This window comes from Sarcophilus harrisii, chromosome 5 (genome assembly GCF_902635505.1).
Source record: "Sarcophilus harrisii chromosome 5, mSarHar1.11, whole genome shotgun sequence".
Taxonomy (NCBI): Eukaryota; Metazoa; Chordata; class Mammalia; order Dasyuromorphia; family Dasyuridae; genus Sarcophilus; species Sarcophilus harrisii.
Window position 1 is genome coordinate 181,503,176 of NC_045430.1, and position 26,539 is coordinate 181,529,714.

A 26,539-nucleotide genomic window follows, 5' to 3' on the forward strand; every position below is an offset into this window, starting at 1 on the left:
AAACAAAAAAGAATGAATAACTAATGTAAGCAAATGAAATTAAAGTAAGCAATTGAGTTGGTTATATCAACTCTAAACAGACTCCAAGAGTCCTTAAAACTAGTTCATCATTGTACTATATACAAAAGAACAAAAATAGCACAGTAAAATTTTGAAATAGCAACGCTGTCTCATCAAGAAGATTTAAATCATAGTTACTGTTATTAATAACTAGAAATAGTTTATGTGATACTTTAGGATTTGCAAAGGCCATTACATATATTGTGCCATTTTTATCTTTATAATAAACCTATCACGTAGTTGTTATTACTATTATTCCCATTTTGCTGGTGAGGAAATTGAGTCAGACAGAAATTAAATAATTTGCCCAGAGTCACACAGCTAATAACTATTTTTGGCAGAATTTGAACTCAGTTCTTCCAGATTGCAAGTTCTGCAGTCTATCCACTGCAACATCCTAGCTAATGCTGTAAGATAACACCACTGTTAGTGCTTAAACTAATTTGCATTCTCAATAGTTTAAAAAGTCTGGAAAGTGGTTTAACTAATTGTGATGGGTGAATATTATTGAATATAATGAAGGTAACTAAATATTGCTTTTTTAAAAAAGGAAACCACAAATATGAAGTTACACAAAATATTGACAAGTTAAATGACAAAGAGAAATACAAAATATACAGTGACTACAAAAATGTAAATGGGAAGGAGAATTTGAAAAATTGAAACAATTCTATATTATAGTAACTAAATTTGGCCTCAAAGAAGTGATATAAGAACACAAATCCCTTCTTTGAAAAAATGGAGGGAGAGAATGAGGATTTATATAAAATCTACTTTGCTAGGCATTTTTCACAAATATCTCATTTGAGCTTCATCACAATTCAGCTAGAGAGGTTTTATTATTATTCCCTTTTTAAGCTGGGCAAACTGAGGTAAACAGAAATTAAGTGATTTGCTCTGGGTCACAATGCTAATAAGTGTCTGAGTCTGCATATGGACTCTGGTCTTCTGACTCTAGGCACAGTATTCTTTCCACTACTGCATCATACAGCTTCCTTTCAGAGGATACAACAGATGTAGAACAAACATATATATGATGTCAGACTTGGTTGCTGTCTTGATTAGTTATATTGAACTGGTGTTGTTTTTTTTTCCTCCTATCTATTTTTTGTCATAATGGACGATTAATTTATTTTTACCCTTAAATTTTTTTTTTTTTGTAAGTTTTGACATTTGGGGGAGTAAATCAATCACACTGAGAGAGAAACAAACTAACAATGCCAGGAAAATGTCTTGCTGCACATTAATTAGGACTTTGGTTAATATTACGAATTAGGACTATTAGACCAGTTATATAATAGATCAAAACAACTCTATAGATAGCATAAGTATTATTATTATAATTTCAAACTTGAGGAGATAATCTCAAAAAAGGGTAAATGACTTACCCATAAATTTACAGCTAATAGTAAGCTAAAGAGTTCTGATTCAAATGTAGTGATCTTTTTCACTTTGTCATGTTTTCTTTGCCAGAAGGATTACAGGATTTTATTTTAAAAAATAATTTAGAAGGAACCTCAAATCACAGAGTTCCATCTCTTCATTTTGCAGATGAGAAAACCAAAGCTCAGTTGAGATTAATTCAGAATACATAAAGGAGGAAGAGTCCTGACACCAGAAATATTAAATAGATAGGCAATGCCATTAGAATACATTGCATATATCGTAAAACAAACCTTTTCAGATTTTCAGACTCTTTCAGAGCCAATTCTTCAGCTACTCGTCTTCTCATTTCTTCTTCATTAGCTATAAATAAGAAAAAAAATAATGCATAAGTATTTAAATAAAGATACTGCTAGAAAAGAATCGATCAAATTCTGCCTACAGTCTGTCTGTCCTAAAAATCAGGAAATCATTACTACAGAAAAAATATAATCAACACTTCCCTAATGATTTTAGGAGAGTTTTATCACCAGTCTACAAATAAATGGACTCTCCAAGCCAATTTTGAAATGCCCAACAATCTACTAACTAGAAGAACTGGGGTCATTACATCAAGTTACTGTGAACATTATATGTAACTCTTAAAACTATGTTGGAAGTTCAGAGACAGGGAATTATAAACAATCTGTAAAACCAAACATACTAAATGTCACTCTTTTACCACATCTCTAAATCTTGTCCCTCCTTCTTCCACAAGAGTCCTGGCATGTATCTCTGCTCAGCTCACACAGCTGAACTTCTTCCTGCTTCAGAGATGCATCACTTCTCATTAGTAATATCGTAATTATCACCTTATGAAAGTCTTCCTACCTAACATTTTTTCCCTTTCCAATCTCTATTCCAAACATTTCCAAAAGTCAGTCTTAAGACATTTCTAACCATATTATTCTCCTGACCAAAAAAGCCTCTAATGGTTCACTACTACTTTTAGAATCAAATAGAAATTCCTCTGTTTAACATTTAAAACTCTTCACAAGCAAGCATTAGCCTACCTTTCAAGACTTAGTGTACATAATTCCCCTCCAGGCATTCTATGTTCTAGCTAAATTCATCTACATATCCATTCCTAATATTTCATCTTTTCCCTCTATGACCTGGCATAGGTAGATGCATCTCCCCCTACCAGGGCTGCTATGCTCCTCTCTGTCTTGTAGAATTTACTAGATTTCTTAAAGGCCAAACACAAGTAAACTTTGTCTAACCAAGCTGCAAATACTGCCTTTTAAAAAAACACCACCACCAACAACAAACATCTTCATATTAACTTTTTATATATTCCACATCTACTTCTATATGTATTCAGTTTTCTGATTGGGCATGATGAGAATGAGCTTGAGTTTTGGTTTTTTATTACCAGTGTCAAAATAGTGTCTGGCACTTAGGAGGTGCTTAATAAAATTATCATCTTTGACCAATTCTAATGAACTTGGCTCTTTTTCAGCAGGGAGGTAATTCTCATAATTAAGAGGCCAAACAAGAGTAATGTAAACTTGGTGGAAGGATTAGATGAGCCTGATCCTTATTTCAACTAGACAAAAGAAAACTAAACACTTGCACATACAACATACAGTATGATATAATACTGTGTCAAATTCTACACCAGGTGTTCTTAACCTTTTATTTTTTTGTTTGTTTTTGAAATATAATAGATCCTTTGGTAGTCTACTGAAGCCTACTGACCACTTCACAGAATCATGTTTTTAAATACATAAAATAAAATGCATAGGATTACAAAGAAAACTGGTTATGATGAAATAAAGTTTTCCCTCACCAAAGTTCACCCCTGAAAACTGTGAACCCCATCTATAGAGGAATAAGACAAGGAAAGAAGCAGAGTAAAAGAAAGCAGAGGAATGGAAATGGAGTATTTCAAAGCAAAATAAATTCTTAATCTCAAAGTGGGAATTAAAAGGAAAAGGGGGAGAGGGGAAAAAGAAGATACAAAAGGGATACCAATCAACTGAAAAATGGCTGAACAAATTGCAGTGTATAAATGTAATGGAGTATTACTGAATCAAATAAATTATGAATAAAATTGTTTTTGGGTTGTTTTTTTTTAGAGAAAATCCAGAAAAGACTAATATAAAGTGAAGTAAGCAGAACTAGAAGAACAATGTATTATGCTGTTCTAATAAACTTACTAAGGCATGCTGAATGCCTTTAAATTTTTTAGATAATAACCATTTGCTAAGAAAATTTAAAACATTAGAAAGGTTATTAGCAAATCTGTGATTACTTGAAGCAATTTTCAATCTGACATAGCATTCTGATATGCAACTATATAATATACATATTTTTCCTATGCAAATTATTTTATTGTGTTAGTACTTTTTTTAAAAGTATAAAATTTCACTTTTCTCCAAAATTCGAGTTCCTCCACATCATTGATGTTTTGTTCCGTTTTTAAATAAAGAGACCTGATTCTATGGTTTCAAAGTTTCTGGAAATGATCATCTACATAATGACAGTGCTCTAATCATAGTTGTAAATTTCTAGTTTTCCAATAAACTGGAAACTTCCATACCTGAAATAAAGAATATACTAATCCTTATCTTTCAGTCTTTAGTTACAACTAATGAAATACAAAGAATAATATCATCAGTAAAATCTAATTATAAAGCGCTATAATATATGAAGCCTTACTTCTGATTAAATAATATTTAGTCTTATAGTCTATTTAAAGAATTTTCAATTACTGATTTATAGTTCGTCCAAGGCATGATCAAATATGCCTTAGAAATTTAATAAATTCATTTTATTTTAATGAAAATTTATAAAAATAAGGAATACGATTTCCACATATGAACTGTGGAAGATTACTCATGGCTTTGTAGTTACACCTTACACCTTATATGGAAGCCACATAAAGGCCCCAAATTATTTCCATAGTTCTTAAAAAATGCTGTCACTATATATAGTACAATAAACACTTGATTATCAAAGCAATCAATTAGCTTATATGCAAAAGGAAAATTCAATTCATTAAAATTTTATTAAGTATCTACTATGCATTCTATACTCTATGAGGCTAGGAATTCAAAGACAAACCAGAAGTTATTTTGCCCTAAGGACCATACATTTCTACTAGAAGGGTACATTTAAGCAGATAAATGTATCCAATATAAATTTAAGCAGGACTTCTCATAGGAATTTAATTTAATTTAAAAAAACACAGGCATGAAATTTCTAGTAAATGGCTAGGGATTACTACAAATTCACATTTTCTACTCTTAAAAGTCCTGTAACACTTATGTAACAAAGACTTAATCATATTTATTCTCATATATTTATTAAGTAAATATAGTGATATATTTTCCTTTTTTCCTTAATGTATTTATAATAAGAATTATTAGTGTCTGAATCTTGATACTCTGATGCTTTCAACAACCTAAATTAATCTCTCAGATTCTCACTCCCACAGAATAAATAACTGCAACACCCAGGATTAAATAAAACTAAATAGTACACTGGATAGAGCACCAGACCTAAAGTCAGGAACTTCTCTCTGTGACTTCACTTCCAGGCCCTAGTCACTTTCTACCTGTGTGACCTTCAGTGTCACTTAACACTGTTTAAGTCAGTTCCTCATCAGTAAAATGAGCTGGAGAAGCAAATCAGAAACCATGTTAGTATCTTTGCCCAAAAAACAAACACAAATCCAAATGGGGTCATGAAGAGGAGTCACACAATTGAAAAACAACAGAACAGAAAATCTACTCAGAGAAAAAGTAGAAACAATAACCTAATCCCTATTCCCAAGAAAGTTAGGTTAATTTTTCCTTAAAAGATCCTGAAGTACATCCTACAGTTTGAGTTGGCTCAGAAACTAAAAGTCTAGCTGCTGGCATCTTATTATTGTCACCTAAGTACAAAGCAGCCAGTAGATTGACACCTTGACTGGTGTATCATAAAGCACTATGCTCAAATAAATCAACTTGAGAAAACTTCAATACTCCAATCTTTTATTTTCCCTTCCCTTTTTTTTTAAATAGCCTTTTATTTGCAGGTTATATGTATGGGTAACTTTACAGCTTTGACAATTGCCAAACCTCTTGTTCCAATTTTTCCCCTCCTTCTCCCCACCACCTCCCCCAGATGGCAGGATGACCAGTAGATATTAAATATTTTAAAATATAAATTAGATACACAATAAGTATACATGACCAAACTGTTATTTTGCTGTACAAAAAGAATCAGACTCTGAAATATTGTACAATTAGCCTGTGAAGGAAATCAAAAATGCAGGTGGGCAAAAATAAAGGGATTGGGAATTCAATGTAATGGTTTTTAGTCATTTCCCAGAATTCTTTTGCTGGGCGTAGCTGGTTCAGTTCATTACTGCTCCATTGGAACTGATTTGGTTCATCCCATTGCTGAGCATCCTCAGGTCAGCCATCGCCAGGTCCATCAGAATTGGTCATCATATAATATTGTTGTTGAAGTATATAATGATCTCTTGGCCCTGCTCGTTTCACTCAGCATCAGTTCGTGCAAGTCTCTCCAGGCCTTTCTGAAATCATCTTGTTGGTCATTTCTTACAGAACAATAATATTCCATAACATTCATATATCACAATTTATTCAGCCATTCTTCAATTGATGGGCATACACTCAGTTTCCAGTTTCTGGCCACTACAAAGAGGGCTGCTACAAACATTCGTGAACATACAGATCCCTTTCCCTTCCCTTCTTTATGATCTCTTTGGGATATAAGCCCAGTAATACTCCAATGTTTTTAAAATATCTTTCTTAAGCTAGAAAGATAGAAATATCCTTTGTAAACTGTTGAAGAGTTCTAGACTTGTTCCCATTTTAAACCTATTTAATCCAAAGTACTTTGTCTCAAGACAGGTTCAACCCAGAACACAGAAATAACAGCAATCAGTAATTAGCAAAAGCAGTGTTAACACTTCTTATTCTTAGCTCTAGCCCACTTCCTGATATTAAAAAATATATATTTTAAGGCAGCCTACAAAAGTAGACAAATAAACAAGTAGAAAAAGATGATTCAGGGATTCTTGAGGTTTTGGATTTTATATGTCATGACCCCAATTTGGCAATTTGATGAAACCCATGGACCCCTTCTCAGAATAATGTTTTAAAATGTATAAAATAAAATGTGTAGGATTACAAGATTAACCAATTGTATCGGAATGTTAAAAACCCTCCATGGTCATTTTACTTTGTACTGTACTTAATCAGGACATAAAATTTATGCTACTGCTCACTCCCTTTAATGGAAGATTGATGCCACTTTGTATTTTTGTTTCCCTTAACACTGAACATAGTAAGAACTTAATTCCTTGTTGAAATAAATCACAATTGGAAATATATTTAGAAGAATTGCACATGTTTAACCTATATTGGATTGGTTGTTGTCTAGGGGAGAAGAGAAGGAGAAAAATTTGGAATACAAGGTCTTGCTGGGGTGGATGTTGAAAACTATCTTTGCACTGTGTGTATTTTGACAAATAAAAAGAAAGCTTTTATTTAAAAAGAAAGAAAGAAAGAAATCACAGTTGAGATTTATGCATCCTTTGCCCTGAAAAACAAAACTGATATCTTCCCAAAAGTCTTTCAGTCCATTTTGGTTCAGAGTTATAAAGTACTTTGCTCCATTTCCAGAAGCACAGTAGAGTTAAATAAGAAAGAGACATAACTAAAAAATCATCTATCTGGAACATTTACAGAATGAATTAATTGATCTGAGCTTTCACCTTTTTTATCCCAACAACCAGATGACACAATGAATGAATAGAGCACTGATTGGTCCCAGATTCAGAAAAAGTGAAGTTCAAATATAAACTCAAGACATTTACCAACTATAGTCCTGGTAAATTAACCCCCTCTGAATGCCTCAGTTTCCTCAACTATAAAATGAGGATAGTAACCCTGCCTACCTGACCAGGTTGTTATGAAGGTCAAAAGAAATAAAGTACTTAGCACAGTACCTGTCATATATTAGGTGCTATATAAATGCTTATTCCTTTGTCCAAACTTCAAAGAACAAAGACTATTGGTCAAATAATATAATATTTTGCCACATTCAAGCTAATGTGATTTATTTCTTTTTTTTTCTTGAGGTAATTGGGGTTAAGTGACTTGCTCAGGGTCACACAGCTAGTTAGTCCAAGATCAGATTTGAACCCAGATCCTCCTGACTTTAGGGCTGGTGCCACGTAGCTGTCCCAAATGTGATTTATTTCAAAAAAAGATTTTGCCCCTCTGTGGCAGCAAACCTTTGCTAGGGAGCTTAAAAAAAGGTACAATAGTTATTACTATAACAGGACCTCTGAAACAAGTATAAACTAGCTATATCACTAACTTTTATGTATAGCCTGAATCCCTCCAAATCAGGAACTTCACAAAAAAAAGTTTTAAAATCCTACAAATACTGTTATGAAGTGATAAATCAGAGCAGAAAGGATTTACACATTCCCTGTAACATATGGAGGGCGGGAGAGAGGAGGAAGGGAATATCAATATTTCTAAAAAGTCACTAGACTGGAATACATTTCAACTTTTAAAACCTGGAGGAAAAAGATCAGCTACACATAGGAAGCTTTAAAAATGTCAAATAACAGGTAGCCAGGTGGCACAGTGAATAGAGCAAAGCCCCTGAGGGGGCCCAGGAGGACCCGAGTTCAAATTAAGTTTCAGGAACTTATTAGCTGATGCAAGTCACTCAACAATAAAATAAAATGGTCAAATATGCCCCTAACATGAAAAGCCTAGAAATCTTAAGAAAATAAACCAAGTATAGACATATAATAAAGCACAGCAGTACTAAGAGTGAATATAAACTCTTTATTACTCATCATTAAATCAATATCATGAAAAATTTAAAACTATATCTCCTGCTGATAAAACTTATCTCTACCACTTAGAGATTTATTTAAAAATGGCTTGTCTGAAAATACTCTTTTCAGCTTTCAACGGCTGAACACTTTCTCAAATAAAACTTATTAAAACTAAAAGGTCAGAGTTTCAGGATGGTCTATTAAAACAGAAACAGAGGAAAGGCCAACTTTAACTATTAGCACAATGATTTTCCACATATTCTTTTGGGAATGGCAAAGTGTGAGAAATAAAAGGAAGAGAAAAAAGAGAAAAGAAGAATGATTCATACCACAAATCAGACCTGCCATGGAAATTTGCAAAGTTGTTTCAAGTCTATTAAGTATTATTCTATAATGTTTTTAATAGATATCTAAAAATTTTCTTTTAAAATATTTTAAAACAAAAGGACATTTTTCTTGATTTATCTCATATGTCTCTCCAGACTATACAATATTTCTAAAGTAAACTCACAAACAACTGAACACAAATACTGAAATTTTTGAAAATTGTTTATAAATGGCCTTAGTGACCACATAGTACATAAAAAATATGTAAAGTTTAGTTTCAGGAAGTACAGCCCTTAAGACTTTAACAATATCATTTTAATACCTTCTAGGATTCAAGCACCTTACAATTACTAACAAGACATTTTAAACTACTCTAGGTGTTATAAACAAAGTCTACCGATACAAAAATTCCTGAAAACGTACCCTTTAAGTCTCTTTGAACTGGCTCAAAACTCATGCATTTTGAAATTGAAATTTCAAGATCAGACTGGTAACTAAAATGTCAAGGATCCCAACTTCATATTATGAAACTGGAAATGTGAAATTGGGCCTTAGTTTGGTTCTCATGGTATCAAATTCCCAAATCATGTGTCCCTCTCTTTCAGATGACAAAAAAGGCATTTAAACTTGACCTTTCTAGGCCTCCATAGCCTAACTTTTCAGTGTCTGTGTAAAACTCCTAATGGGCAAACACTATCTTTTACCTTTCTTTGTATCCCAAGCACAGTATCTGGCACATAGCAGGTGATCAATAAACATTTATTAAATGTCTTGTTACTTTCTTACAAGAAACTAGCGCTTGTATGCAAATCTGTTATTTATGACCTGACATGTATTTAATCTCAGAGAAGAAATATGCTAAGTTTTAAATCACACTCAAAGTTCTCAAACTCAACATCCAAACACATTGATTAAATATTGTTTTCTGAAATGAGAGCATTTCTGAAATATGAGCACTCTTTCAATTTTTCTGGTTCTGTTATTTTGATTCTATAAATAGACTACATAAAGATAAACTACAGTAAAAAATACATTTTCACCATAAAATTCAATATAAATTTGCAAAGAGTAAGTTTTAAAGGTCAGCTAGCCTCATCATTTATAAAATGAAGAGGTTGGACTAGATGGCCCTGAAGGTCCCTGTCAGCCCTAAATCTTGATTCTTCCAAAGGTGTAATAAAGTCCCTTGTCTTTTAGTCTTAATAAATTATTGTAAATACCCCATAAAAGAAAAAAGGGAAATTGAGACTTTTTCTGTGGTACAAATATTTTAGGGTTAGGGCCAAAATATTTTATAAGGATTTTCCACCCAAGTGATATGGAAGAGATAACTTCCTCTACATAAAGGTGTTTGTAGCTTTTCCCAATTACTGAATGACTCCTTCCAGAACCTTCACTTAAGGAGGGAGCAGAGACTAGTCATGTCTTCCCCTCCTCTTCTGGCTACACTTAGAATAAATATGCCACAAATCCCAATACCTATTTCAGTCTCCCTATGCTGATATACATAGTCTTTCCCCATTTCAATGGAAGTAATTTAAGGTGAATCTTCACCTTCTCAAAATGCAATGTTTTCATATTTTATGTCTTTCTTTCTGATTGAATTTATACTGTACTTCCAGTACTTGGCAAAATGCTTGGTTTAATAAATGTACAATGAATGACACAGCTCATTTATTTGGGAAAAAATAACAATAGTGGGAAAAATAGTTCAATTAAGGATTATTTTTAAAGGGCAGGGGAGAAAACTGGTTACAATAAAATATAAAGGAGACTGTCTCTTGAGATTATGTGAATTGCAAAATGAATCTTTTCTTGTGCTTAAACTTCTATATGGTTATTAAGAGTTGTAAAGGATAGAAATAACTAAAATATTTAGTATTCTTTAAGAAATATGATATTTGACATTTCATGTGATGAAAAAATGAAAGACAAAGTATTTCTTAAGGACTGTACATGGCACTGGGAATGCACAAATAGAAAAGCAAAGATAGCCCCTACTCTCAAAGAGCTCACTTTAAATAGAGACAACACACACTCTAGATTTCAAACTCCATCTATCCTACATACTAATATTTGTCGATATATTTGTGTCGACATGCACACAAACAATAAATGTATTCAACTGACACTTAATATTAACTATCAAATAAGAATAATGTATTTTGAGGATATCTCTGAAAAATGCCATCTGTCTAGATATCTGGAAGGGTAGCTACTACTATATACTATTAATGAAGATGTCAGAATGAAAATCCTTAACTGCATGTTAAAAATCATAAATATTGAATGAGGAAGAACAGTATTAAAAACAGCTTAGCAACCTAAATATTAACATCATCAAGTTAATGGTTTATTACATAGCTTTATTGCTCCTTCAGGATTTATAAGTCATTTTAAAATTCTAATTCTGAATGACATATGCAAATAACCTTCATTTTATTGTTTGATACTAAATAAGCACTCCAGAGCTACAGCTAGATATTCCATTCTATATGAAAACAAAAATCAACAACCAGCTGCTAAAACTGTACACCAAGAAAGAAATTATTAACTTACTTTCATATATGGATAACATTTTCAGAATCAGTTTAAAGAATCAGTACTGAAATAGCGAAATAGCTAACATATTTTTTCTTGTCTAATAGCACCTTAAAAAACATGAGTAATAGTAGACCTCAAAAAACCTCTAGAAAAATAATATCTATAATTTAAAATTTAAAATAGTAATAATTATTTCAGGATATTGCTTTTTGATAGATTGCTTAATTTTTTTTTCCTTTTAGAAGTATTTAGTCCACTGAGGATAAAGGCATAAATTAAATTTGTATAAACCCTAAGAACCCTAAATGAGATGCCACAATTTTCCAAAGCTGACTCCATTTAATTCGCTACAGCTTAATATAAAGAATGTCATTAGGCATTTTAGTATAATGTTAGACTTGTTTAACTTATTCATCCTTCAAAACAGCACAAATCCAGTGAAAGCAAAAAACTACTCCAGAAATGCTTTAGAAAATTTAGAAAAACAAAAGTTAAGAGAAATCTTTGCTACCAGACCTGATCCATTCCCTCCATCTGTTCTCTTCATTGTTCTCAGTTTTATTTCCCCACCCATTAAATATTACTTCTGGGTTTTATCAAGAATTTTTCTAAGTCTAGGCCCAGTATTCTATCCATTGAGCAACATAGCTATCTCCACCTTACCCTACTTCTAGGCTTCATTTTATATCAGTTAAGACATTATATAGTATGGAAAAAAGCCAAAAAAATCTGAGTATGAGAAAACCTATCAACCATTTGTCCATCCAATATCCATCCAGTTGAGTGACAATCTTTTTTCTCTGATTTCTTTGGAGAGCAAAACATAAAATACAAAAATGCTATATTTTGAAACAGTGTATCTTGAATCTTGAATCTTTGCTTGATCACTGATCACCTCTTGCCACAAACCTCAACTTTGGCTTATTTCCACAATTCACTTCTTTGAAGTCAGTGTATTCAAGTGCTGCAATTCTGAACTGAAGAAAACAATCACACTGTGCTGACTTGGTCCACTGTAAATTTGTTAAATAATATCAACTGGGGACCTTCCTCCAAGCAAAGCAACTCATTTAAGCCTCCTCAAACAATTTGCTCTCCCATTTACCACAGGGACTATTCTGAACCCTTTTAACTTTCTTAAAGTCGCCAAGGTCATCCTCTCCTCTCCTGCTCTCTCAGCTAAAGACATCCCCTGATACTTCAGAGGAAAAGAAGGACATATGAGCAGTCTCTCTTCTCCTGTTCATTTTCCCTGATATCTCTTTTCATTTGTTTCTAACACAAAGAAATGAATTTTCTTCATGACAAGGGGAACACTTCTATACAGGCCCTTGACACCACCCACCCATCACATCTTCTCCAAAAAACTGCTCCCATAATTGTCTTCCCTTTCCCTCTCTTCTTCAACCTCATTCCCTGCTGCCACAAATGTGTCTACATCTACCCTATTCTTAAAAATTCTTTATTGGATCCAATCGTCTGCTATCAGTCATAGTATATCCATCTTGCCTTTTCAGCTAAACTATTCTCTCAAAAGTCCTGACAATCTTGGCCAAATCTAAATGTCTTTCCTTAATCCCAATCCTTCTTGACTTTTGAGCAGCTTTTGACAGTGTAAATTACCTTCTCTTTTCCTTTTCTAGATCAACATAGCTTCAGTTATCATCTCAATGAAGATTACTTACAGATCTATCTATCTCTAATCCTTAATCTCTCACCTACACTCTAATCTCAAAAAAAAAAAAAAAAGAAAAGAAAAGAAAAAAAAAAACAACTGCATTTGGATTTATCATGAATTAAGTATCATGTAGACACCTCAAACTCAATACATTCACAACAATTCATTACATCACACCACCTCAAACAACTGGTATTTAAAATTGAAGGTACCATCATCCATTCTCACAGTTATTCAGGTTGACAATTTCAATGACATTCTCAATTTTTCTCTTTCATTCACCCCATCATATCCAGTCTGCCATATGCCCTTCACCACCTCATGATTATAATACAACAGCATTCTCTTTTTATAATTATTTGATATTCTACTTTTAAAATTAATAACAACTATTTTCTCTTCTTCCCACTTCATCCACTATGAGGAGAGGAGCAGCAGAGAGGAGGAAAGGGAAGAAAAAAAATCCTTATAACAAAGAAATATATTCAAGTCAAACCAATTCTTACATTAGCCATGTCCAAAAATACATCTCATTCTGTATTTTAAGACTATCATGTCTCTTTAAGAAAATTTATTTATCAATTAATGAGAAAAACCAAAGTGAACACAAAAGAACTAAACATATCTCAAAAGAGAACAAGTCTTCTAACTCACCCTTAGACTTTTCTGTGGCCTTGGTAAAATAAATAAACATTAAACTTTTTTTTAATGTAGAATAGGAATAAAAATTTAATAACATTATGAGTAATTCTTCTAAAAAGGGAAAAAAAAAAGGTAGTTCCCTTATAAATACTCTGAAGCACTGGTACACACTTTAACAAGTGAAACTAATCTTTCTTTTTACCTCTTGTTTTAATGACTTACTTAGCAATATAAGAAAGAATACCAAAAAATCCAAACTATTTAATACAAGAAACTAACCATTTCAGAACAATAACCTCCTTTGGGACATTTTAAATAACCTAATTCAGGTTTCATTATTCCTCTCCTAGCTAATTCATATTTTATTTATGGTAATTCAAAGATATATACCAAGTATGTCAGTTGAAAACAGAAACATTTGTATTTTTCATAATGCTATAGAATATAACTTGTACCTTCTTTTCACATTTAATATACAATGAGATAATTAAACCACTCTTCTTTTTTGAAATATGATTACAATTCTTATTTTCCCCCTTCATCTCAAGGAGTAAATCATTACTCATTGTTCAGAAAACACAATTTTCTTAGTATCTATAAGTACTCCTAATCTTTAATAAACAATGTATTCTCTCATAAGCATTTCTGAAATCTTTGTAATTTAGTTTAGCATGATTTTGCCATTTTAAAACAGGAAACAGTTTCTGAACAAAAACTTAAAATCTCCACTATACTGATGCCTCAATATAATATCTGGGTGACCCCAGAAATGTCAAGTCATGCTAACAGAGTGTAAAATTCTGGCACATCTTACCAAGTTGGAAATATTTTGAAGTACAGCACCACTGGTGAACATAAAATGTTCTTAGGGATTCATCACTAGGGCAGCGAATATTTTGGTCACAGTAAACTTTAAAGTTGACTAAATGACAAACTGGTAATAATCCATGGCAAAGAGAGATTTCTTACAGAAAATTATGAATCTTCAACATACTGAAGTGAACAATGTCTCCAAAATCACAATGAAAGATTTCATAACTTCCGGTTTAAATAAAGCACTATTGTAAATATCGCTCTACAAATGAAGTGAATCAACTATAAAATACAGTTAACAAGAGCAAAAAACAATTTCATTTACTATTATTTGCCTGATGGCCAACATATACCTTTTTTTTTTTTTTAATTTAATAGCCTTTTATTTACAGGATATATGCATGGGTAACTTTACAGCATTAACAATTGCCAAACCTCTTGTTCCAATTTTTCACTTCTTACCCCCTACCCCCTCCCCCAGATGGTAGGATGACCAGTAGATGTTAAGTACATTAATATATAAATTAGATACACAATAAGTATACATGACCAAAACGTTATTTTGCTGTACAAAAAGAATCAGACTCTGAAATATTGTACAATTAGTTTGTGAAGGAAATCAAAAATGCATGTGGGCATAAATATAGGGATTGGGAATTCAATGTAATGGTTTTTAGTCATCTCCCAGAGTTCTTTCTCTGGGCATAGCTGGTTCAGTTCATTACTGCTCCATTGGAAATGATTTGGTTGATCTCGTCAACATATACCTTTAATAAAAAATGAAAATGCCTTAGTGGAATTGTAAAATAATTTTATGATTAATATGGCATTTTCCTCATCACAACCCTGTCAGATCAGGTCAAGAGCACCAGATTTAAAGTCAAAATTTGACTTCAAATCACTACTGCTCCTTTCTTAACCATGTAACTTTGCATATGTTATTGAAATTTGATGAGCCTCAATTTTTTTATTGATACAGAAAATAGATAGAATTAAACTATCTATTTAAAAAAGCAGCTAGGGGTACAGTGGATAGAATGTCGAACTGGAGTCAGGACACCTGAGTACAAGTATTATATCAAATACTTTGTAATGGAGGGATGATTGGATCCATTTGTAAAATGGGGGTGATGGTAGCATCTTCTGCCTATCTCAAAAGAGATAATATTTGTAAAGCATATAGCATAGGAAATACTATACAAATGCTAACTACTATTATTATTAATATGCACCTTCATCTGTCCACCTAATAGTTACCATGAGTATCAAATAAGAACTTATGTTAAACCATAAAACATCATGAAAATGTCAGGTGGTAGTTGTGGTGAAAGGTAGTAGTTCTACTTTTCTTACAATTCTATCAATATTAGTCTCAGCCATGAACTTTTTCACTTAAAAGGTAAGTCTTCTTCCACAGTCAGGTTCCTAAATATCTCACTCTGGTTACTTTGCACATCCCTTCATTGTAAACACAGTTTGCTATTTTTCAATTACTAGAACTCCTTTCATGTGAAACAGGCTGGGCCACAAAATCTGCTAAATTCTTGAAAGGGTGATGGGTACAATATTGCTCAGACAGCTGACATTAGAAATGCAAATAAATGCCACAGATGCGGGCAGAAAGCCTGCAGACTTGGGATTATGATTATGATATTCACAGGAATGCAGATGCCTCCCCAAAACAACTTCAACTATTTTCACTATTGAATAATCACCTGACATCTTCACTGGTTCATTCCTTATTCTCTCCATATTACTGCATCTAAGTCAGGAGAAGCAAGTTTCCTAAACATTGATTTACTTTATTTTAGCTAAATAACATTTTTTTTCCCTTTACATAATCATCACAATCTGGTTCTTCTTAGCCAATTAAAGCTGTATGTTTCAAAAGTGGTACTATTAGAATGAATGTACTATACTATACCTACACATCCTTCGTGTGTGTGTGTGTGTGTGTGTGTGTGTGTAAAAAAGCAGGTTAAAGACTATTAAATAAAAAAAATAACAAAATTCATTCTGAAGAACAACAAAAAAAATCAGGATTATAAAGAATCAATCAATGAACATTTACTGCTACTCTGTTTCAAATACCAGGGTCGCAAAGAAAGATCCTTGCTTTGAAGAAACTTATATTAAGAAGGGAGAGACCACAAGCTAACAATTATATGCAGGATAAATTGGGAAAAAAAAAGAGGAAAGGCATTAGCACTCACATAGATAGCAAAAGTAGAAAGTTTATAGGAAATTTGAAGGAAGCCAGTAAAGTTAGGAGGCAGAGAAAAGGTGGGGACACAGTTGTAGGCATAGGGAACAGCCAGTGAAAATGCCCAAAATAAGGAAATGGGAAGTCTTATTCCAAGACCAGCAAGGAGGACAATATTACTAGATAACAGAACATGTGTTTGTGTGTATTTCTGGACCAGGGCCTAGTTAGGGTTGAGGTTGGCAGAGTATAAGTTATAAAAAGATGAAAGGAGAAAGAAGAACAAGGCTATCTATGTATGGTGGGCTTTGAACAATCCAGGGTGCCATATCAAAGAAAATAATGAAAAAACAGTGGGAAAGAAGGGATCCTGGTAGAACTAGAACTTAAACTATACTAAAAAGCAATAATCATCAAAATTATTTGGCACTAGCTAAAAAATAGTAGCTAAATGCAACAGGAGAACAGATTAAGTACATCACATGAAAAAGCAAATGAACATCATGTCTGATAAATGCAAAGACTGCAACTACTAGTATAAGAAATCATTATTCAACAAAAATTGACAAAATTGGAAAGCAGGTACCAAATTAGATTCAGATCAAGATCTCAAACCATATACTCATACCACATATACATATAATCTCAAAATGAATACATGATCTAGAAATAATTAGAGAAGAAAAGGAGAAAATACCTTCCACATCTATGAATGAAAGTGACCAAACATGAGAAAGGATCACAAAAGGTAAAATGGACAACTTGAACTATATAAAACTGAAAAAGTTTTGTACAAGCAAAATAAAAAAAAAAAAAAAAACTAGTAAGTGAAAGTGAAAATCTTTGCAGGAAAAAATCTGCATAGTTTCTCTAGTAAGAGACTGACATCCAAGATATTTGAGGACTGATTGATACATATGTAAGAACAGCCATTTTTCAACAGATCAAATGATCTGCACACCCCGAGTTCCTCTGGGCACTCATCATCATAATTCCACTTTACTTCCCCACCACCAGTTTAAAGTATGTGAGCCACAAGGGTAATTTCCCCTCAACTTTCCATCTCAATGTGTAGTCTTCTTACATTAGATGTAAGCTGCTTGAAAGTAGGAATTAGTTTTCTTGCTTGTATTTGTATCCCCAGCACTTAGCACAATGTCTGAAACATAGGAAGTACCTAATTTGTGTATTTATGAAAAGGCAGATTTCAAAGAAAGAAATTTAAACTATCAATTACTATATAGAAAAATAATTTTAAAGCCACTAATAAGAAAGAATTGAAAGAACTCTATAGTTTCATATAGTTAACAAAAAAGAAAAACCCCCAATGTTGGAAGGGCTCCTGAACTACTGTCAGTGGAGCTGTAATTAGGAATTATATCCCAAAAGTTCTGAAATAGCATTCACCTTTGACCTATCTTCTAGGCCAAAACACGGAGGTGAAAAAAAGAATGACGTGTGTATATCAATCTTTTTTGTCACAGCAAAGAACTGCAAACTAGAAAGTACCTATCAATTAAGGGTTAGCTAAACAAATTATGATGTATCATTGCAATAAAAGAAATGATGGGAAAGAATACCTTCCGAGAAACTGGAGAAGACATATGAACTGATGACGAGTGAAATGAACAGAACCAAAACAATTTCTATTACATGAATAACTATAAAACAAAGAACTTTCAAAGACCTCAGAACTCTGAAAAATACAAAAACCAACTATGATTCCACAGGATCAATGACGCAAGCTTGCTCTTGCTGATACAGGGGTAAGAGACATAAGGTATAAAATGGAAAATAGATTTTTAGATATTATATAGTAGGATCTATTTTGTTTTACTATGCTTCTGTTTCAAATATTAGGTTTTGTTTTGTGTGTGTGGTTTTTTTTTTATTTGAAAGGAAAAACTAGATTCTTAAGGAGGGGAGATTTCCAAAAAGATAAAAATAAAAAATAAAACAGAGAAAAGATAATTGAAACTTTTTTTTTTAAATATGCAACTAAAAACAGAAGGACATTCAGAAGGAAGTAGTGTATTCTGACAAGAAGAAGATTATATGATGATCCATTCTGATGGATATGGCACTTTTGCGTTCTCTCTCTCTCTCTCTCAAAACTGGTTTGATTTAATTTATCTTGTATGGCACAATAATTGCATAAATATGTATGCATATACTGGGATTTAACATATACGTCTACGTTGTTAACATATATTGGACTACCTGCCATCTTGAGGAGGGTGTGGGGAAAGGGGGGGGAGAGGGAGAGCGGGGAATTAGAACACAAAGTTTTGCAAGGGGTAATGTTAAAGAATTGTCCATGCATGGGCTGGTTCAATATTAGGAAAACTATTAGCATAATTGACTATATCAATAACCAAATTAACAAAAACCATATGATTATCTCAATAGATGCAGAAAAAGCATTTGATAAAATCCAATACACATTCCTATTAAAAACACTAGAGAATATAGGAATAAATGGACTTTTCATTAAAATAGTCAATAGCATCTATTTAAGACCATAAATAAGGATCATATGGGATAGTGATAAATTGGAACCATTCCCAGTAAAATCAGGACTGAAACAAGGTTGTCCACTTTCACCATTACTATTCAATATTGTATTAGAAATGCTAGCCTTGGCAATAAGAAAAGAAAAAGAAATTAGAGTAGGTAATGAGGAAACCAAATTATCACTCTTTGCAGAAATATAATGGTATACTTAGAGAACCCCAGAGATTCTACTAAAAAGCTATTAGAAATAATCAACAACTTAAACAAAGTTGCAGGATACAAAATAAATCCATATAAATCATCAGCATTTTTATACATCACTAATAAATCCAACAGCAAGAGATACAAAGAGAAATTCCATTTAAAATAACTGTTGACAGTATAAAATATTTGGGAATCTATCTGCCAAGGGAAAGTCAGGAATTATATGAGCAAAACTATAAAACAATTTCCACACAAATAAAGTCAGATCTAAACAACTGGAAAAATATTAAGGACTCCTGGATAGGTCGAACAAATATAATAAAGATGACAATACTACCTAAACTAATCTATTTATTTAGTGCTATACCAATTAGACTCCCAAGAAACTATTATAATGACCTAGAAAAAATAAAAAAATTCATCTGGAAGAACAAAAGGTCAAGACTTTCAAGGGAACTTAAAAAAAAAAAAAAAAAGAAATCAAATGAAGGTAGCCTTGCTGTACCTGATCTAAAACTGTATTATAAAGCACAAGTTACCAAAACTATTTGGTATTGGCTAAGAAATAGACTCGTTGATCAGTGGAATAGGTTAGGTTCAAAGGACAAAATAGTCAATAACTTTAATAATCTAGTGTTTGAGAAACCCAAAGACTCCAGCTTTGGGGATAAGAATTCACTGTTTGACAAAAACTGCTGGGAAAATTGGAAATTAGTGTAGCAGAAACTAGGCATTAACCAATACTTAACACCGTACACCAAGATAAAACCAAAATAGGTTCATTATCTAGGTATAAAGCAGGGGTCCTCAAACTATTTAAATAGAGGGCCAGTTCACTGTCCCTCAGACTGTTGGTGGGCCTGACTATAGTAAAAAAAAAAAAAAAAAAAAAAAAAAAAAAAAACACCAAAACTTTGTTTTGTGGGCCTTTAAATAAAGAAACTTCATAGCCCTGGGTGAGGGGGATAAATGTCCTCAACTGCTGCATCTGGCCCGCAGGCCGCAGCTTGAAGGCCCCTGGCATAAAGAATGAGATTATAAATAAATTAGACTAGAGGTCATTATTGATCACAAAATAGAAAATTGCAATTATATTAAGTTAAAAAGTTTTTGTACAAATAAAACTAATGCGGAGAGGATTAGAAGGGAAGTAATAAACTGGGAAAACATTTTTACAGCTAAAGGTTCTGATAAAGGCTTCATCTCCAAAATATATAAAGAACTGACTCTAATTTATAAGAAATCAAGCCATTCTCTAATTGATAATTGGTCAAAGGATATGAACAGACAATTTTCAGATGATGAAATTGAAACTATTTCTAGTCATATGAAAAGACGCTCCAAATCATTATCAGAGAAATGCAAATTAAAATAACTCTGAGAGACCACACACACCTGTCAGATTGGCTAAGATGACAAGAAAAAATAATGATGAATGTTTGAGGGAATGCGGGAAAACTAGGACACTGATGCATTGTTGATGGAGTTGTGAATGAATCCAACCATTCTGGAGAGCAGTTTGGAGTTATGCCCAAAAAGTTATCAAACTGTGCATACCCTTTGATCCAGAAGTGCTACTACTGGGCTTATATCCCAAAGTGATATTAAAGAAGGAAAAGGGACCCACATGTGCAAAAATGTTTGTGGCAGTCCTTTTTGTAGTGGTTAGAAATTGGAAATTGAAGGGATGCCCGCCAATTGAATAGTGGTTGAAGAAATTGTGGTATATAAATGTTATGGAATATTATTGTTCTATAAGAAATAACCAGCAGGATGACTACAGAGAAGCTTGGAGAGACATACATGAACTGATGCTAAGTGAAATGAGCAGAACCAGATCATTATACACTTCAACAATAATACTACATGATGATCAATTCTAAGGACGTGGCTTTCTTCAACAATGAGAGGATCCAAATCAGTTACAATTGATCTGTAATGAACAGAACCAGCTATCCCCAGAGAAAGAACACTGGGAAATGAGTATGGAACACAACATAACATTTCCACCCTTTCTGTTACTGTTTACTTGCATTTTTATTTCTTCCTTCTCAGACTATTTTTACCTTCTTTCTAAATCCAATCTTTCCTGTGCAACAAAATAACTGTATAAATATGTATACATGTATTTAATATATACTTTAACATATTTAACATGTATGGAACTACCTGCCATTTGGGGGGGGGGGGGAATAAAGAGAGGAAAAGTTGTTGGAACAGGAGATTTTGCAAGGGCCAGTGTTGAAAAATTACCCATGCATGTTTTGTATATAAAAGTTATAATAAAAAATAAAATAAAAAAGGAATTGTCCATGCATGTTTTATAAAGGAAAAAGCTTTAATTAAAAGAGAGAGAGAGAGAGAGAGAGAGAGAGATGATGGACTCAAGATGCAGAATAAGGTATAAATTTTTGGATATAGAAAATACAGAGATTTATTTTGCTTGAATTAAGCATATCTGTTACAAGGAATTTTGGTTTTCTTTGAAAATGGTAAGTGGGTGTAGGAGAACAAATATATGCTGCTTAATTGAAAAATAAAATTTAAAAACCATAAAAAGAAAAAAAGGTAATGTATTAAATTTGTTATATAATTTTTAAAATTTATAATTTAATATATTTATTAACACAAGTTTAACACAAGAAATTCAGTTTCAAAAGTAATCTCTTTCTGTTTTATGTTAAATATGGAAATACTGTTTTCAGGTGTTTGTGGAATTCAGAATAGAAAAAAGAAACAAAAAGAAAGTTTGCAATGCAAGAAGATCCAGTTCAAATCCAGCCTCTGTTACTAACTAGTTATAATGACGCTGGACAAGTAACTTAACTGGTATGTGCCTACCTAGAGAGAGAACTACCTAGACCTTAGTTATTAAGATGGTATCTCTCTCAATGAGAAAAAGTACAGGTAGCAAGAATCTGTATAACTAACTTATAGAATCCTGCTTGTAATTTACAGAATCTTGCCTATATACTCATTCTTCCCATTTTAAAAATAAGCAAAGACTGCTACAAAGACAAATGTCACTTTAACTACTGAATTTATCTGAATTTAAAATTTAAATATAAAAATCATTTTCAGGCTATATATTTTTTAAAAATCAATTCAATATTTTACACTAATCAGAAGAGGAGTCAAAATTTTTGAAGAGTTTAATGATACAAAGAACATTCCTTTACCAAATTTATGTGAGCTGAACATTTATATATGAAGTCATTTTAAGCTTATACATTTTTTGAAATTAGTATTTTAGACAAGAACAACAGTCAGATTTTGTGATGTTTAGATTTTTCAAGGGAAATATAGATTTGTTACTGTTAAGCATATAGAATGATTAGAATTAGGCTAACAAAATATTTCCTAACAGAAGCCCTTAGATTAACAGCTTTAATTTAAAAAGTAATTCCCAAGTATCATATAAATTTTTCTATATAAGCAGGTATTTCCTAAGTATTCACAGGTGCTAAAAAAGCTTGTACTGAAGTTGTTTAAATATCCTTTTTAGGAAAATTGCATTAACACTATTAATTTGCCTTGTCTTTATAGATCAAGGAAAATTAGAGGCTGAATTCGTTAGTGGCAAGGTCCCAACAGAGAAGTAATGTTTCTAGCAGAGAAATCCTGACAGAGAAGTATGTTTTATTAGGGAAATAGGTGAGGGAGATAAAGAGAAGGTAATGCTGAAAGAGAATATCACTCCAGCGGGCAGAGATTTCCTCAGCATAGCATGGCATGGCATATTAGGTCCTCTGCAAGGAAAGAATTTAAAAGTAGTTCTTTTATAATAGAAGCCTTAGGCCAGTGGTTCTCAAAGTCTGGTCCAGAGCATCCTGGGGAATCTCTGAAATCCTTTCAGAGAGTCTACAAATTCATAATTAGTTTTTATTTTTAATGTGATCAATATCTATAACTATAAACCACATAAACAAAAAACTCTTTGGACAGATCCTCAATCATTTTTAATAGGATAAAGATATTGAGAACAAAAGTTTGAGGACCAGGCTATAAGGCGAGGCCTGGTCCCCCTGCTGATGAGGCTGGTGGTGGAGTTTGAGCTGAAATTGAAAAAAAAAACTCTTCCATTGAATAGGGGTTGGAATTCTCCAGCTCAGGACTCAATCAGCCCCCACCTAGATAACAGAATGAAGCTGCTTTTCCTTGGGTGGGGTCTTTACAGTGGCAGGATTTAAGGAGAGAGTCTTCTTGAAGGAGCTTTTCAAGTGCTCTACCTCATGGCTCATTCCCAAAGTCAGAGAGAGAGAGAAAAAGAAAGAGTTTAGGGGCTCCCCTCATCAATCTAAGATTCCAATATGGGTTTTCTGACCCCAAATTAAGGGATTTTTTTTTTTTTTACTCTACTATGCAAACGTTTTAATTTTGTTTCAGGAAATATTCCCACATCTAAAACGAAGTTCATTATATGGAGGGTAGGAAAGTGGCAAGCTGATAGTGTTCTAACTGAAAAAAAAAAAAAAAAAGTCACAATTTTGTAATTTTATAATGAAAGAAAATTAGGAGGAAATGAGGGAATCCCAAAGAGACAAAAATCTACTCTTTTCACTTCATTTTTCAAGTAGCATCTGATTTTTTTTCTTCTATTTAGATTTTTAAGGTGATAATACTTTATGGTCCAGTATGATGAATGATGCATGTTATCAAGGACAGTGGATGAAAAATTCCTTAGTACCAACTTGAACAATCTTCAAAGGTTAAGCTATGCTATATAAACAGAATGAAAGATAACTACTGATAACAGTTTCTCTTATCATGTAACAAATATCCAGAACACAGTGATAGTGGGTCTCTATGGAGATCTATTTCCGAGTGTAGTTCTAGTCACCATTCCAAATAGTCACAAGTTTTTGAGTGTTCTAGGAAATCACAATATACAAATTGCCTATTTTGGCTGTGAAACAGACAAAGATCTATTTCTTTTATTCTATACAGGCAAAGGGTAAAGGAAAATGCTGCTTCAACAGTAAACTTAAACTATATTACATCCATCATTACATTCTTTGCTGCCACTAGCAAAATAAAACACTTAATGTCCTTTGCTTGCTGATTAGATTTATACTTGGTAGCAAATATATATCAAAATTTAGATTTACTCCCATAAAATGAAAGCTGACAACCTTTCACTGGGATTTTCATGGCCTGAAGCTTTACTGGTAAAAACTTATTCCATATAACATATTTTCATTTTCATTCTTCAATGCATTGCACATGCTACATACATTGCAAGTACTAGACTAAAGTTTGCTATCTCCATATGAAAGTTAAGATTTTCAAATACCTATTTGTGGGAGCTGAAACTTGGTGACAAATAACAAAAATGTTACAACTTTTACAAAGTTTAAGAGACAGGCTTGGCAATGATAAATGACAGATTGTTCCAAAAGATACCATAACTTTATCTTGTGTCTAATCCTCCCTTATTTATTTTGGATTTAAGGAAAAATTCATACCAACCATTTATCTGGTAAAGTACCAAAAGATTAATCAAATATGGATTATGTAATGGGTACAAATCACAACATATCATCTCTTTCCATTTTTAATTCATTCTGATTGTTCTTAAAAGGAATAAATCAAATCTAAACAGGAATCCAGAGATGTGAACCACTAAGCTTTGTGTCTAATATCTTTATGCAAAATAATGACTTTATACAAACTTGCTTCTGATAAAGATAACTCATAAGCACAGGAAACTATTTTCAATGTAATTAATCCACAAATACATGACAAATATCTTTTTACATCTCGACTACATTGTATTCCATCATTTACGAATCAGATGAAAAATATCAAAAACACTGTACAATATTCTAAAGAAAATCCAGCCCACTTTCTCTTTCCAGGGTAAACCAACAACATTTGATCCCAACTGTCCTTGATTTCAGCAAATATGCGCCACTGGGCTTGAAATCAGAAAGACTCATCTTTCTGAGTTCAAATGTGGCTACAAGCATTTACTAGCTGTGTGACCCTGGGCATATCACTTAATCCTGTTTGCCTTGGTTTTATAATTTGGAAATAACCTGGAAAAGGAAAAGGCAAGCCACTCCCTTATCTTTGCCAATAAAATCCTAATTAGAGTCATAAAGTGTAATATTCTTTTCTAAAAAATGTAATATTCTCTGGGAGCAGGTTTCTTGGGGGGCTTCTGAGGCAGCCTTAGTTTCAGTTCAGTGTAATCACCCCAAATGCAGCCAAGAGTTAAAGTCCAAATCTTTTATTGTGTCCTACAAAGTCTTGTCTCCTTCCTTGGGGCCGGTTAGCTTTCTTAGAGGACTATCTCTCTCCTTGGTTCCTGCAGCTAGTCCTTTGTCTCTGCCAGTTTCTGCCTCTAGCTCTCTCTCTGATTGTCTCCAGCCTGCACAAAGGTAGAAGATGGAATGAATCTGTCTCTTCCTCCGAAAGTGGGCTTGTCCTCTTAGGGGGCTTCTGATCTTTGGCCCTGAGAGCTCCTCCTTATATATTCTCTCTTAAAGGTGTGAACCTTGTGGAATTATAAGTAAGTACTAAGTATATGTAAATTAGAGAATCATTATCTCATCAATTCCACTGACTTAGTACCTTGTAAGAATCCTAACAATAAAGAGTTAGATAAGACAAATAAATGAACAATAAAAGTTCCTGAGTGCAGTACAACATTCTAATAATTACTTCTATGATATGGAAGCAAGTCCTATGCAGGCAAAAGTCAGACTACATAGTCTCTGAAGCCCCCTCCAACCTTGAGATTCTGTGATTTCATACAAAGATGAATATTTAAGAGAAAAACTGATTCTTCAAAGGCTAAACCATATATTATCATTCACTATGGATACCATCTGGAACTATCTGAGCATATGTAGGCAGGAAAAGCATGGCTTTAGGGCTGAAAAGCAAGGCACCCAGAGACCCTTCATTTGTTTGAGGCAAGATTTGCAGTCAGGTCTCATGCAGTCCTGATTCTCAGTCTAATGTTTTATCTATTACCTAATCTCTAAAACTTTCAGAAAATTAGTCTGAATCCAACCAGTTTACCCAGTTAGTGAATGCCTGAGAAACCTGAAGCCATGCCAAATAATCAGACTGAAGACTTAAAATCCAAGCGTCACCCCTCGCTCCTCCTCTTAACAACATCTACTTCTCTCCCCTGACATTGCCATCACCCTGGCCTAGGCCCTCATCATCACACACCTGCACTACTGACATGGCCTCCTGGGGAGGGTCCCTGGCTCAAGTTCCCCCACATTCCAATTAATCTTCTATTCAAGCTCTCAAATTCATCTTCCTAAAGCACAAGATGAACCATTCCTTTAATGGT

The 26,539-nt window shown here is 33.0% G+C and overlaps 1 protein-coding gene across 8 annotated transcripts in view; it reads right to left on the reverse strand.

Annotated features, from left to right (window-relative positions):
- The window catches only part of CHCHD3 (coiled-coil-helix-coiled-coil-helix domain containing 3), a 298,530-nt gene that overhangs the window by 233,601 nt on the left and 38,390 nt on the right, over window positions 1–26,539 (reverse strand). For all 8 annotated transcript variants that reach the window (XR_004229684.1, XM_031939079.1, XM_003771612.4 and 5 more), the window contains exon 3: window positions 1,737–1,806. Coding sequence is in view for 7 of the 8 variants with exons in the window: in XM_031939079.1 (XP_031794939.1) it covers window positions 1,737–1,806 (70 nt within the window). In the remaining variant the exon portion in view is untranslated. The remainder of the gene's footprint in view (window positions 1–1,736; window positions 1,807–26,539) is intronic.